The sequence below is a fragment of the Aulonocara sp. 'chitande type north' Nkhata Bay genome, linkage group LG1 (assembly GCF_057382095.1).
Source record: "Aulonocara sp. 'chitande type north' Nkhata Bay isolate Kocher_YH1m ecotype deep benthic linkage group LG1, A_spYH_male_GT1.1, whole genome shotgun sequence".
NCBI lineage: Eukaryota > Metazoa > Chordata > Actinopteri > Cichliformes > Cichlidae > Aulonocara > Aulonocara sp. 'chitande type north' Nkhata Bay.
The window spans coordinates 5,005,593-5,019,176 of record NC_141344.1 but is presented as its reverse complement, the minus strand read 5'-3'; the positions used below and the strand labels follow the sequence as shown (position 1 = coordinate 5,019,176).

Sequence of the window (13,584 nt, the reverse complement as noted above, 5' to 3'; positions counted from 1 at the left end):
GCAAAGTTAATGCATGGGACCCTCAAGCTCCCAGGCCTCTGGTAGAGGACCTGAGCTAACTACTGCATTATTTAAACATGACACACACACACACACACACACACACACACACACACACACACACACACACACACACGTATATGATACAATAATATAGTAGCATCAAAATGGAATGTTTCATAGTTCAGTGATGTGTGCAGTAACAGTACAACAAAGTTCACAACTCAGTATTGCTTTAAAACAACATTATAATTGAATATGGGCTGTATGGTGGGGAGTCCAAAGTATTTAAACCCTAGTGGGTGGTATCCTTAAGGGGATCATTGACCCGCTATTAATCATGTGTCTCACATGAGCTAAGGTGTCAAAAGAGGGGACTCTCCACATCCAGCTTTTAAAGGAAGCTCTTGGATGCAAGGTGAATATCCGAGAATCATCTTCAAGAATCGTCTTCAAGATTCACCTCGCATATTTATCACTACATACATCTACTTTCAGTACTAGTAGTAGTATTTATAGTTCCTTTGAGCAATCACTTCCTTCAAACCATCAACATGCCCATTATACCTGATTCCTACAAGACTCCCCCAAAAAGTCCTAGACTATATTCACTGTTTGAAGGCACTATTGGCCTTCAAACAAATAGTAATTAAATCATTACTTAAAAAGTCATCACTTTACCCAGCTTCTGTGGTACAGACTCCCGCCTAAATTTACGATTACGTTTAAACTTTCCTTTTGGACAAAGCATATACAGTTGTATGGCAAAGTGTTTGCCCACCTGATTTACTTTTTTTTGTATGTTTGTAACAATGATGTTTCAGATCATTAAACAAAATTTTAATATTATTCAAAGATACTACAAGTAAATACATAATGCAGTTTCTAAACTAGGGCTGAACGATTATGGAAAATAATCTAATTGCGATTTTTTGCCCCAATATTGCGATTGCGATGCGATATGCGATTATTTTTTAAGGTATTTGTCTTCTGTATTATTAAACAAAGACAAGCAATACATCATATAGTATGGCCAATACTATATTACATTAATTTTAAACTGTTCTTTCCTGGAAGACAGACCTCTGTTATGATGACATGAGGTGATGCATGAATTGATGACTGACATTTTTATTTAACTTCTTCAATCACAACAGTATATTTGAACATACACAATAGTTTATTTTTAGCTTACAAACATCTGAGCATAAAGTGCTGACAAGGAACCCTGGTGTAAACATTAAAATGAAAGTCAGTACAATGTGCAGATTGCAGAAATATACATAAAAAAAATCAGTGGCTTTACCACACTCAGTTTTTCGACATCTGTGAACTACTAGACAGTCATTCAATTAAAAAATAATATTAAATAAATAAAACTAATAAATAAAAAATACACACATCTTACTGATCTCTGCAGTCAGTAACATTACACATAAAGTGCAAACATAATAGCAATTGTATAAACACACACACAAACACGCCTTTAAAGTTTAAAGGCGTGAAATTGGACGGTCTAGCCTTCTGATTAGCTAATCAGAAGGCTAGTTCTGATTAGCGTCACCGCTGTCTCGGTGGAGTTTAATAAACTCGGCCGTCTGCTTCTTGCTATCTAAAATATAACCAGACACTGGTGTAAATTCTCGACTGTCTCATACTTCTGTTTAATAAGTTTTCTGTTTGACGTTTAGTCAGCTGTGTGAAAACCAAGGAGGAACCCACCCGGGGGATTAATAAAGTTTTATTTTATCTAATCTAATAACTTTAATCTCAGCCAAACCGATTTACTCACGAACAAACAAAACACTGAAAAAAGCCCAACAATAACATTTTTAGGTTGTCTAAGTGACTTATATATTACGTTTAACCCGCGCTATGAATTCTGGGATATGGTAGTAATTTGGACAGCCTTCGGCGCGTCGCTGTGACGTAATCGGTCTACAAATGCGGCCTCAGGAGGATGCAGCCCATGAATTGTATAATATAATCGCAGTATAATCGCAGCCTTTGCGGTTAGAAAATTGCACTTGATCATGTCGCGATATTATCGCAAATGCGATATATCGTTCAGCCCTATTCTAAACGATAGTTTTTATTATTAAGGGGAAATTAATCCAGACCTACATTGCCCTGTGCAAAAAAAAGTGATTTCCTCTTAAACCCACTAACTGGTTGGGCCACCTTTAGCAGTAAAAACTGTAAACAAGTATTTGCAATAACTGGTAATGAGTCTTTTACAGTGCTGTTGAGGAATTATGGCCCACTGATTTTTGCAGAATTGTTGTGATTCAGCCACAGTGGTAACTTAACCTCCATGAGGTCTCTGGATGTTAAAATCAAACTAGTTACCAGTCATCAGTTACACCAGCCAAGTGACACAGACGCACAGATGTATAGAGAAGTACAGTTTGACTTGGAGTTAGGAATGGGGATTGAGAACTGGTTCTTGTAGAGAACTGGTTCCCAGAAGCTCAGTTCCTTGGAGTCAATAGCCTGCTTTCCTATCGATTCCACTTGCACTTGCACAACAATCATCTGATTTCAGCTGAGTTTGTGTGCTGGAGGAGGAAAATGCTGGCTCAGTTTGCAGCGTGAATATTGACAATACTTTTACTTTTATTGTACAAAAACGAGAGTGTAATGGTGAAGTGAAGACTACATCCAGGACAGAAACAACTGCATTATACTGATAACTGAACTTCTTTCTTTGCGAGCACGTGCATAGCCAGAGTGCTAACTCTAAGCTAGCCAAAAACACAGAGTTATGTTAAAGCTGAGTAGATGCCGATCCCAGCTCAGCAGTCAGACTCTGAACTTCTAACAGCTAACAAAAACAATGATGAGCAGTCAGGGTGCAACCTCCATTTCTACCTGTTCATATTTCAACACAGAATCACTGTGTGCTGTCAAATTTGTGTTTATACCTAAATAATAAGAGAAAGATCATATCTGACTTCATTAAGATGGGATTTGTGTTGGTGTGTGGGACTGTAGCCTGTAGGTTTATATTATTAACTGATAATTATGAGACAGTGTGTTTCAGATCAGAGTTACAAACCAAATAATTCCGTAAGATAAGATAATATAATATAAACCTTATCCCATAAGTGGCAAATTTTCTTGATAACGTACTGCATTACTTTTTAGAAAGGTTTTCTGTGTTACATGTGTAATACATTACTTATTTCTTTTGAGCAATGACCCCAACACTGATCACAACAGATGATAAATACCTCCAACTTTTACAAACATTTGACCACTCAGCATGTAATTAATTTGCACAAATGTGTCTTTGATATGTTGCTTAGAGATGGTGGTGACTCTCAAATCAGAGTCAATGAGAACCCAATAAGACTTGGTATCAAATTGATAGCAATAATGGAATTGCTAAAATGATCTCAATTACCATCCCTACTTGAAAAGCTTTTTTAAAAGTCAGGCTTTTTCATTTACCACTTGCAAAATCAGTATTCACATGGCAGTCTTTTAAAGGTTTGTCTTTATAGTTGCAGCTGGAAATAGTATCTTTACATGTAAAATAGTTTAAAACATCAGCAAGCAATATAATGACTGCAATCATAAATAAACATTTCAGTGAAATGTTGTAAATCAGGTATGTCAACTCAAATTTAGTCACACAAAGATGCCACACTGGAAAAAATGGCCCTCCAAAAACAAGAAAAAAAAACTTAATACAAAAATAGAATGAAGCTGCACAATTTCCAGTTTTTATTGTTTATATTGACATGATAGCCTCTGGTAAACTCAGATACAGATACATGCTTAGATAAGCAAAATAGTACTGAAAGTATTCACAAATGCATTTTATATATGTAAGAAGACACACCTGAAGATATATTTAAAAATCTCACATAAAATATGATATGCAGTAATTATCTAGATAACAATACCAGAATATCAGAATTACAAATGTCAGAGCTCTACACAACTAAAACTAAGATCAGATCCTTATGCATTGTATAAAAGTAGAATAGATGACTTGACAGACAATGAACCAGGACCAATCAGGACAGAAAGATCAGGTCAGGTCAGGATTTTCTGCAGAAATTATTCTCTCAGTTTCACCATTTCACAATTTTCACAGAATTGCCCTTCATAGAAGAAAAGAAACTTGAATAAACATCTTATCTAAACATAATATCTTGGAAAGATAAATCCCTCATCCCATTTCATTACACATGGTACATGGTTATACATGCAGACAATCTAAAGCCAAAATTATAATGTGAAATTAGGCAGTTCCCTGACTTTTATGCTGATAATATTCAGCTCTACTGCTCAGAAGAGCAGTAGAGCTGAACAGTTTGGAAGTCCATAAACTGTCCTTTTAAAAACTGACTTTAAAGCTTTGAATCATGACGCTCCTGCCTATATTTCTGATCTCTTAGAACCTCCCACTCCTTCTCGCAGCCTGAGATCATCTAATCAAAGGCTGTTGGTAGTTCCCCAAACACGTTTTAAAACCAGAGTTGATAGATCTTTTAGAGTGGTGGCCCCCAGGTTGTGGAATTCTCTCCCTCCAGAATTTTATTTATTCTTTTAAACATCATCTTAAGACTCACTTATTTAGATTAGCTTTTAATTAGATTTGTACTGTATGTTTGATTGTACTGTTTTATGTTTATGTGTTTTATATTATTGTGAAGCACTTTGTGGTTTTTATCCTGTGAAGATTGCTATATAAATCAATAAAGTAAAGTAAAGTAAAGTAAATTCCATGAACACACTTCTCGAACTCTTGTTATTTGCTGTTGATCATCTTACTGGAGGAAGTTGCTTCAGCTGATTTTTTAAGCCTTCTTAATGAACATACAAACCACAGGAAGATGAAAAAACCTGCAAGGCAAACAGAAGAGAGAGCAAGAGAGAGTTAAATAGAGGAGGTTTGGACAGTGAGCCAGACATACAAATCATGCAATAAACCTGATATTTCAACAGTGTCAGATTGCTGTTTATCCATAGATGGTAAAAAACAAAAACAAACAAACAAAACACACCCCAACAGAAACAGTTGTATTGAAATCTGCTAAAAATAGAACCATCTATTTGATAGTACAGTGGCTTGGAAAAGTATTCGCCCCCCTTGAACTTTTCCACATTTTGTCACATTACAGCCACAAACATGAATCAATTTTATTGGAATTCCACGTGAAAGACCAAGTTTTTTCATTTATCTTTAGGCATGAAAATGATTTTTGTACTTCTATGTGCATTTTTAACTTCATTTTTTTAAACATGTAATTTTTTCCTTTTTCTTTTTTTAACATGGCAGGGTATGGAGTGACGTGACACATCAGTGTCCAGTGTAGTGGTTAATGTGCACGTAAACCATCAACAATGACACAAATACAAGAAAACAGCCTTCGAATAGCTGTCCACTGTAGTCACTAGTATGCATGAAAGGGTTAAATATGCATTTTCTGGTCATTTCAACTTTTATTTCAACCATCTATTTTCACAGCCACATATCTAATTTAGATTCACTGGGGGACTGGATTTTATCTGAGCTTTGACAGGTAGGGTATGCCCCGAACTGCTTGCCAGTCCATCACAGGACTAATATAAAAGTCTTTTTTATAATGTCATACAGTATTCTTGCAAAAGACCCATCATACCCAACTGATGTGACCACAACGGAATCCTAACCCATATTTTGGGAGTCACTAGTGGTTATTTCATATTAAAACCACCAAATCTGAAAAAAGTTCAGATCTGATCCTGTAGAATCGGCTGATTTAAATGAAGTCATGCATAAATACGTTTGGCCTTTTAAAAACTGCGATGAAATTAAGTTTACATTCATTTCACTTGTTAAAATCCACAATTATTTTCTGTTATTTTGGTTAGATTTAGTAGTAATTTTTGATTGAACACACACAAACACACACACAGAAGAACTAAATGAATGAAACACAATATACAGACCTTGCAATGAGTTCAGGAGACAGAAAAGGTAGAGGGAAATGTTGGTCAGGTTACTGAACGAGAAGAAGACCAGGCCCCAGGTAATGCCGAGCAGAGCGCAGACACCCAGCAGGGGAAAAATTGCTTGCTTGGCGTTTTTGTGGCGAAGCTGTCCAAAAACAAAATGACACAAGACACAGCAGATTAGAGACAAAATCTGAAACTAACAGAGGCCTTCACATGTGTTTTAAAGGTAATGACAGGAATTCTTCAGTATTTTTTTTTTTGTTGTTATTTATTTTTTATAGACACTGTAATGGAAATTAGGTTTTAGGTACTGAAATATTACTGGAATGTAAACAGTTTATTTAAAAATCCACATTGAACCATTTCTCATGCAAAGAAATGAAAATTATCTCGAAAAACCAGCAGTCCTTGTTGTTAAGACCAGTTCATTGTTGGCGGGCTTATCAAAGGATACAATTTTGTGGAAGGATTTGGAAATTACTATAAATATCAAAGGTTGAAGTTTATTTAAAAAAGGATTACAAGAATAACTCATACCTCTTTGTTATACCCAACATTCAAAACACGTTTGACTGTCACCATAAACATGATCATGTTAAAGAGGAACACCATGGTGAACAGTCCAGTAGTAGTGACCGCCTTCACTGTTTCATTAGATATATAGCATCTACAAAGAAAGAAAACAGACAGTGATTTCATCTCACACAGTTATATGTTTATATATATATAGTGCTTTCGGTTCGGTATGCATATGTATTGAACAATACAAAATTTTTAATTTTTTTTATCAACGTTTCTTCTGACGATGCTGTCTGTGTTGAGAGCTCAGTGGATCTGCGTTCGACTACTCCGCCTAGGCTGCACTGTCGAGCGCAGATCCACTGAGCGCAGGGCAAGCTAGCAAGACAGAAGCTAAGCTCGTTGCAACATGGCAAATTTAATCTCCCCCACCCTCATTCAGATCTGGCGTTTGGAACTATTTTGGTCTTCATGTGACGTATGACCCTGAAGGTAAGCGCGTCATGGACAAAAGTAAAACAGTATGTCGGATGTGCCACGCAATGCTCAATTACATGGGTGGGAACTACTGCGTTAGTGCAGTTTGCTCGTTAACGTGTTGATGCCGTCTAGCCCCACGCACGGGGCGATCCGCGGTAGCTCGTTAACGGAGATTTGCCGTGTTGTGGCGTTAATGTCATTTCAACGAGATTGAAAGCACTAGTGGGAACACAATGAATATGACTGCACATTTATGCCGACATCATCCTAGTGCAAAGACAAGTGGAAGCAGACAAAAACAACAAGCATGCATGCTACAAATTTTACCCGAGTCATTTAGACAGCCGTTAGCACATGATTCTCCTTATGGGGACCTGATATGTTTAATATGCTGCTGAGAATATAGCTCAGAAGAAGCGTACAGTATAGCTTTTATTTTGGAAAGAGCCATTTCTCTGTAACAAACTCTCTTTTCCAAAGATGAGTGATTTCTCGATCCGATAGATTTATTATTTTATCCCTTTGTTGTTCCAGCAACATTAAATTTAAAAACTGTACTTTTGACTTAAAATATATATTTATAATTTTAATAAATGACAAATTAAAAAAGCATGAACATTTTTTTTATCGAAAAAACATCAAACCGAACCGTGAATTTTGTGTATCGTTGCACCCCTAATATATATATATATATATATATATATATATATATATATATATATATAGAGAGAGAGAGAGAGAGAGAGAGAGAGAGATGAATGACTCTGTGTAATAAATATTTTCCTCACATTTTCATGTCATCATAGTTTGATCTGTCTAGAGGGACATGGCCATAAAAGCCTCTGTCTGTGATAACCACCACTGACACAATGACTGCAGGAACACCTGAAACACAAAAAATGATTAGTCACGCACAAGATTGCTGACTGCTTCCTGTTTGAAGGATTCCACTTACCCCATCCCACCACACTGAGTTTGAGAATGTATCTGCTGACAGAAATGTTAAAGATTTTGACTAAGAGAAGGTAGAGGTGGAACCCCTCCAAGGCCATCCAGGTGAAAGTGGCCAACAGGGAGTAGTGAAGGGCAAGAGCCATGTAGAAACAGAGCCAAGTGGAGGGGTGTGCTGCCACTGCCTGACTCGGCAGGAAGTGCAGGTTGAGGAGGATCAGGGCGATGACGAGATTGATGTGGATGTTCATAGAAACATCTTTTCTGAGCGTCCTGTTGGATAGAGAAGAAGGGATCTATTGTAAATGACAACTTTCTTTGTCATATTTGATTGAAAAATATGTTGATGGGGAAAAAAACAAAAACAAAAAACCACAAATTACCTGTTTGTGATGAAGAGTAAAACGGTGATGATCAGAGTAAAGAGAGACACGCTACAGCCAATCACAGAAATGTATGCTAATATCTCAATTTCTTTTTTTGAGACGTGCACAGAAGGAGACGTCTGTGGAGCAAATACACTTTCACATTATTTGTTCACATTATTAGTGGCACAAAATTGAGGTTTTTAGATGTTTTAAGTTTAGTGATTCTATATTTACTAGGTGGACAAATCCTAAAAATGGGGCGGTTATTTATTTAAGATAGTTTTTTTAAATTTATTCATTTTACAAAATGTTTAAGTTTAGCCTTTTTAACTTTAATAACAATATTTCAGACCTAACTGCTTTTGTTACAATTGGCAAGTTAACTGGCATATTAAATCACCTCTGCTGTTTTTAACAGAAAGCTAATTAAATGTTACTGTATCCGTTATAATAAACTCACAACTTTTATTCCAGTAGCTGGTGTGTAGGGGTCATTAGCTTGTTGCCTGACCCAAGCTTTAGCTGTCAGACAGAGTGCCTCACATTTGACACTGTAATGCATAGGTACACCGTGAATGCAGTCAGCTCAATGACTGCAAGGTACCACATCATTCCACGCTTGAGTATGAGCTGCGTGGACCTTTTCCATGTTTGGTATTCTTGTACGTTGCCTCCATTTTGTTCTTGCCTGTCTGAAGGACACTGGACCTCATTTACTAATATTTGCATATAAATGTTCTTACCCTGGCTAGGGCTGCCACAAACGATTATTTTGATAGTCGACTAGTCACCGATTATTTTTGCGATTAGTCGACTAATCAGATCATGCATCCATTGGACGTAAAACCTACAGCTTATTGCACCAGCAGCATCTGCTCTTATATAACTATCATTAGCTTACAGCTTTAAGCTTTTAAGGTATGTGCTAACTAAAAAAGACAAGATGTTAGTTTATTACATTTTAATGAAATTTGCAGATTGTTTCGGTGGAGTTTAATAAACTCAGCCGTCTGCTCCTTGCTATCTAAAATATAACAGGACACCGGAGTATATTCTTGAGCATCTCACACTTCTGATGATCAGCTGTCTGCTTGACGTTTATTCAGTTGTGTAAAAACTGTAACTTTAATCTCAGCCAAACCGATTTACTCAGGAACAAATAAAATACAAAAAAAAGCAAAACAATAACATTTTTAAGTTATCTAAGTGACTCATATATGTTTAACCTGAGTAGCGAAAGACAGCGGTGGGTTTGAAAACTGTTTGCTGGGAGGCCAGTGTTCTCACCGGCGCTAGTGAGCCTTGCCCCCGGCTAGCTATCGAGCTAGTGGGTAACAGACGTCTCCGAAAACGTCGGAGTGTTTTTGAAAATATGTGGTGTCTTGATAAACTGAGCAGATATTTAAAGTTTACACAGCTACATTCTCGCCTGAATATATGTTAAACGTTTATTTTGTGACCCAGAAAGAATAATACCAGTAATATTCAAACTAACTAGCTGCTGCCATTGTTGGAAACTGAGCTGGGCTGCGCTATGAATTCTGGGACATAGCTTCTTCTTCTTCGGGGTTAATGGCAGCTGGCATCCTTGTACATGCAGTGCTGCCATCTTCTGTTTCGGTCCGTTATTACACGCTTAAATCCTACTACTTATTCCTGCGTCTTTTGTGATCTTACAAAGCTTCAAACGACGCGTCGACTATTAAATTAGTCGGCGACGATTTTGATAGTCGACGTAATCGTAACTAGTCGACTAATCGTGGCAGCCCTAACCCTGGCAAACCTTCATAGCAAGCAATACTTGTTTAGTGTTTTCCTAAACTTTTGGATTTAACAAGCCTAACTGAGGCATGACAAAACTGTGATGTAATTCTTTTTAAAACTCTCCTTCTTATTTATTTATTTAAAAGATTTCTTAAATTACTGGCATAATTTTATGCCTTTTTTTGTTCATTCTACTTTGTATATTAAAAAAGAATAAATCTACCATGAGCACGCCGAAGTATGTGAAATGGTCACAGGAACAGGTGACATTACTTTGACCATCAGTCCACCGAGTGCGACAGCCATCCGTACTGAAATCTGGTAAGTGAAACAAAAACAACTATTATCCATGAGATGCTGTCACCTCTTAATTATATCAGTTCACTCAGAAATCTGTAATGTTGAGTGAAACTAGAAACCCAGATGACTACAAATTTAAAAAAGACATAGTTATGGTACATATTACTTTTTATGAGAGACATCATGCTTGGTTACTCACTGTTTGTTGAAAAATTAAAGAACTGACAGGAGGGTTCCTGGGTTTTCTATGGCAAAAATAAACAGACATATAACAAAATAACTATTTTATATCTGTTTAGTGTTATGCATCTATATTTTTTTACTAACTTTTAGTAATAATAATAATTTACACAGACTTCCATAATATTCAGGATTATATATCAATATGCAAGAGTGGAACAAGTGATGAAATGAAATTATAATTACATTTATATCCTTAAAGTTTATGGTGATGTTGACAGGATCCTTAAGACCTGATATTCGCTTGCCCTGCACACTCAGGATAACCAGTCTTCGCTCATATACATCATATAACACTCCCGCATCAGTCTAGAATGCAACACATACACCAGTTCATTTAAAAGTTTGTTCATAATGATTTTACGTAAGATTTTTATAAAATTCTAACTGCAAAAGGGGAAAGCAACTCAGAGATAATGTCGCACTGTTTTGAATCTGTCATTTACATCTTAGTAAAAACAAGAGGTTTGTCTTTTCCCATGTACTACTACTCTACCCCCTAAATTCAAATGTTTCTAAATTTGTATTGCTTTACATTTTGATTTACATAATACCAAAAGATCAACTTCTTGTGCATCACTGTGTTTGAGTAACTCTTCCTCTTTTTTCAAAACATAATTCAGCCTGCATGATGTGTAACACAACCCTTAACCCATTTACTTTTTTTCCTTTGTAATAATAATAAAGCAAATTATGTACAAAAATACTGAAAGGAATTCTGAATGAGTGTGAACTTGGCTAAAACTTGGCCAATGATATACAATCAATCACAAAAAAAATCTATGTGAATTTGCAGTTGGAGTTACGTGCAGAAATAAACTATAAACACTACAACAGTAAAAGATAAATCAGGTTTAAAAATGGTACCTGCTCACAAATCAAATAACAAGATAGCTCCCCAATACCCAGTCGAATCAAGTATCCATGGGATTCATTGGAACAAGCTTGATTTAGAACTCAAAACATATTTCATATTGACTGTGAGAAAATTGTGGAGAATTTTATACACAACAGAAGAAACAAAGTATTTTACAGAAGCCCATATGCTGCCCTACCCCATTTGTTTCAGGCAACTTAAACAAGGAGAACACAATCTTGTCCTGTTGTCCAATATCCAGAGTGCTTGGTAGCTGAACATGCACTTTGCTCTTGGGGACCTGACTCAATCCTGCCTATATCATTCCCAGAAACAGAGGGAGAAATATTGCATTTGAATACATGAAATAGTATGATAGAACTGTCACAGCTACTGCACAGTTGATGGTATTTAAAAGGCTTTTTGAAGTATTAATAGCAAGGAAATTTAGAAATGGAAATTTGTTCAGTGATGTAATAATTGATAAGAAAATAATATGACCTGCAAATTGTGCTCAAGGCAATGTCAATCAAAGCAGTAATCAGTAAAAGTCATCATCTGAGATCAAAGTGTGTGTACACATTGTTTAAATATCGTCTAACAGTTGTTCAGATATTTCAGCCCAAGCCAAAGAAATGATTGGACGTGGTTAGTATTGCTCCCAAAAAGTGAAAACAGCAGTGTCAATCCTTTCTGTCTTTTGGGTTTTTACCTCATTGTCACTGGCATAAATTTCAAGGCCTGTAAAGGAACCAGTGGGTTTGAAGAGGAGAGCCACAAAATTGCCTGAAGATATATTTATGACTCCTTTTACTGGAGTTTCTTCTAGAATTTATTCTAGGCTCATCAAGGCTCTGGTGGAAAAGGACAAGAATAGTTCATCACAAGTATTATATTAGTTTACACCCTGTCATCGATTCAATAACACAAAAATATTCTTAATATTACCAAATTCTTCATTTTTAATGTAAAGTGTTTTACAAATTGCACTCACCCACCACACAAATGTTCAAACACCAAATTCTGACAAACTGAAAAAAAAAATCATGTATTTAGGGTAAATAAAATGCTTACTCAGCAGGGTTTGTTTGGGTTGAACCATCCAGGATGTTTGTTGTATACCTCATACAGCAGCTGGCTGTAAAGTAATTAAAGGAAACAATTTAAATAAATTTTTCATGGGGGTATTACGTTTCAGCTCAAAATAGACATTATTCATTGTATCATGAACTTTTAGCCATAGACTACTTTGTGCAAAAGAAGTAAATGGACTGGTTCTGGTTCTGGTTCTTCTCACCTACCTAATGGAATAGTCCAGGGGTGAGTGGACTATTTAAGCGGGTGAACGCAGGTGTTCAGGAAGGAAGGACCAGGTCAGTGTAGCTGTATGGAGTTTGACCTTAATTTCCGTTGATTTAAGTTTAGTTATGTTTATTTGAACTGAGTTAATTATGGAGTTGAGTTTTTTTTTTAATTTATTTTTGTAAATATGGTTTGGTCACAAAATGGTGAATAAATCACTCGCTACACTGGACAGCATCTGTCTCCTGCACTTCTTTGGCCGCTTAAGTCAAGTTCTACCACATTTGGTGGCAGCAGCAGTGGGTTTCCAGGCCAATTAATGAGTGGAGAAGATGTCTACCCAAGCAAAGAGAGGGCTTGTTCCAGAATGTGAAGCAGGTGATTTACAAGATGGCAGCGACCAACAAGGGGCAGTAAGTGGCTATATTGATGGACAAGAGAATGTGGCTGAATTGTCCAAACGTTTGCGAACTCTGATGCAACAGCAGGCTGAACTCGATGCTAAACTGGAGCAAGAGCACAAGCACCAGGAGGATAGATGCAGGCAAATCCGGCATCAGTTTGCCCAGGTTCAACAGCAGGTGCAGCAGGGCAACCAATAGCGTCAGTTGCTTGAAGTTCAAGCATCTACATCTGCGTCTTCAAGAGGACCTACTCCAGAACCATCTTCCAGCACACAAGAATCAAATAAGTTTGACTTGGAGCCAGTACATCAACCCAGTGAAGCACAGCTTTCAACACTGATGAGACATTCAGACTGGAAGGTGCCAAAAATTCAACCTGACAGTGAAGGTAAGGACATTGAACATTATTTGATCACATTTGAAAGAATTACTAATTGCCACGAGATCA

The 13,584-nt window shown here is 36.6% G+C and overlaps 1 protein-coding gene across 1 annotated transcript; it reads right to left on the bottom strand.

Moving 5' to 3' along the window:
* Positions 1 to 3,758: 3,758 nt before the first annotated feature.
* LOC147338557 (adhesion G protein-coupled receptor G2-like) lies at positions 3,759 to 12,532 on the bottom strand. Its single transcript, XM_086297640.1, has 13 exons — positions 12,505 to 12,532; positions 12,143 to 12,255; positions 11,630 to 11,746; positions 10,761 to 10,883; positions 10,534 to 10,579; positions 10,258 to 10,352; positions 8,286 to 8,407; positions 7,907 to 8,175; positions 7,740 to 7,836; positions 6,490 to 6,619; positions 5,947 to 6,103; positions 4,786 to 4,857; positions 3,759 to 4,112 (listed from the first exon to the last, which is right to left on the bottom strand). The coding sequence occupies exons 1-13, from the start codon at positions 12,530 to 12,532 to the stop codon at positions 4,069 to 4,071; spliced, it is 1,413 nt and encodes a 470-aa protein (XP_086153766.1). The 3' UTR covers positions 3,759 to 4,068.
* Between the last annotated feature and the right edge of the window lie 1,052 nt (positions 12,533 to 13,584).

Coding starts and splice junctions, on each gene's coding strand:
- LOC147338557 (XM_086297640.1), bottom strand. CDS start 12,532: ATGGTTCAACCCAAACAAACCCTGCTGA. Junction 6,620..7,739: donor AACTATGATGACATGAAAAT/GTGAGGAAAATA, acceptor CTTTCTTTGTAG/ATGCTATATATCTAATGAAA. Junction 4,858..5,946: donor TCTCCTGAACTCATTGCAAG/GTCTGTATATTG, acceptor TTTGCCTTGCAG/GTTTTTTCATCTTCCTGTGG.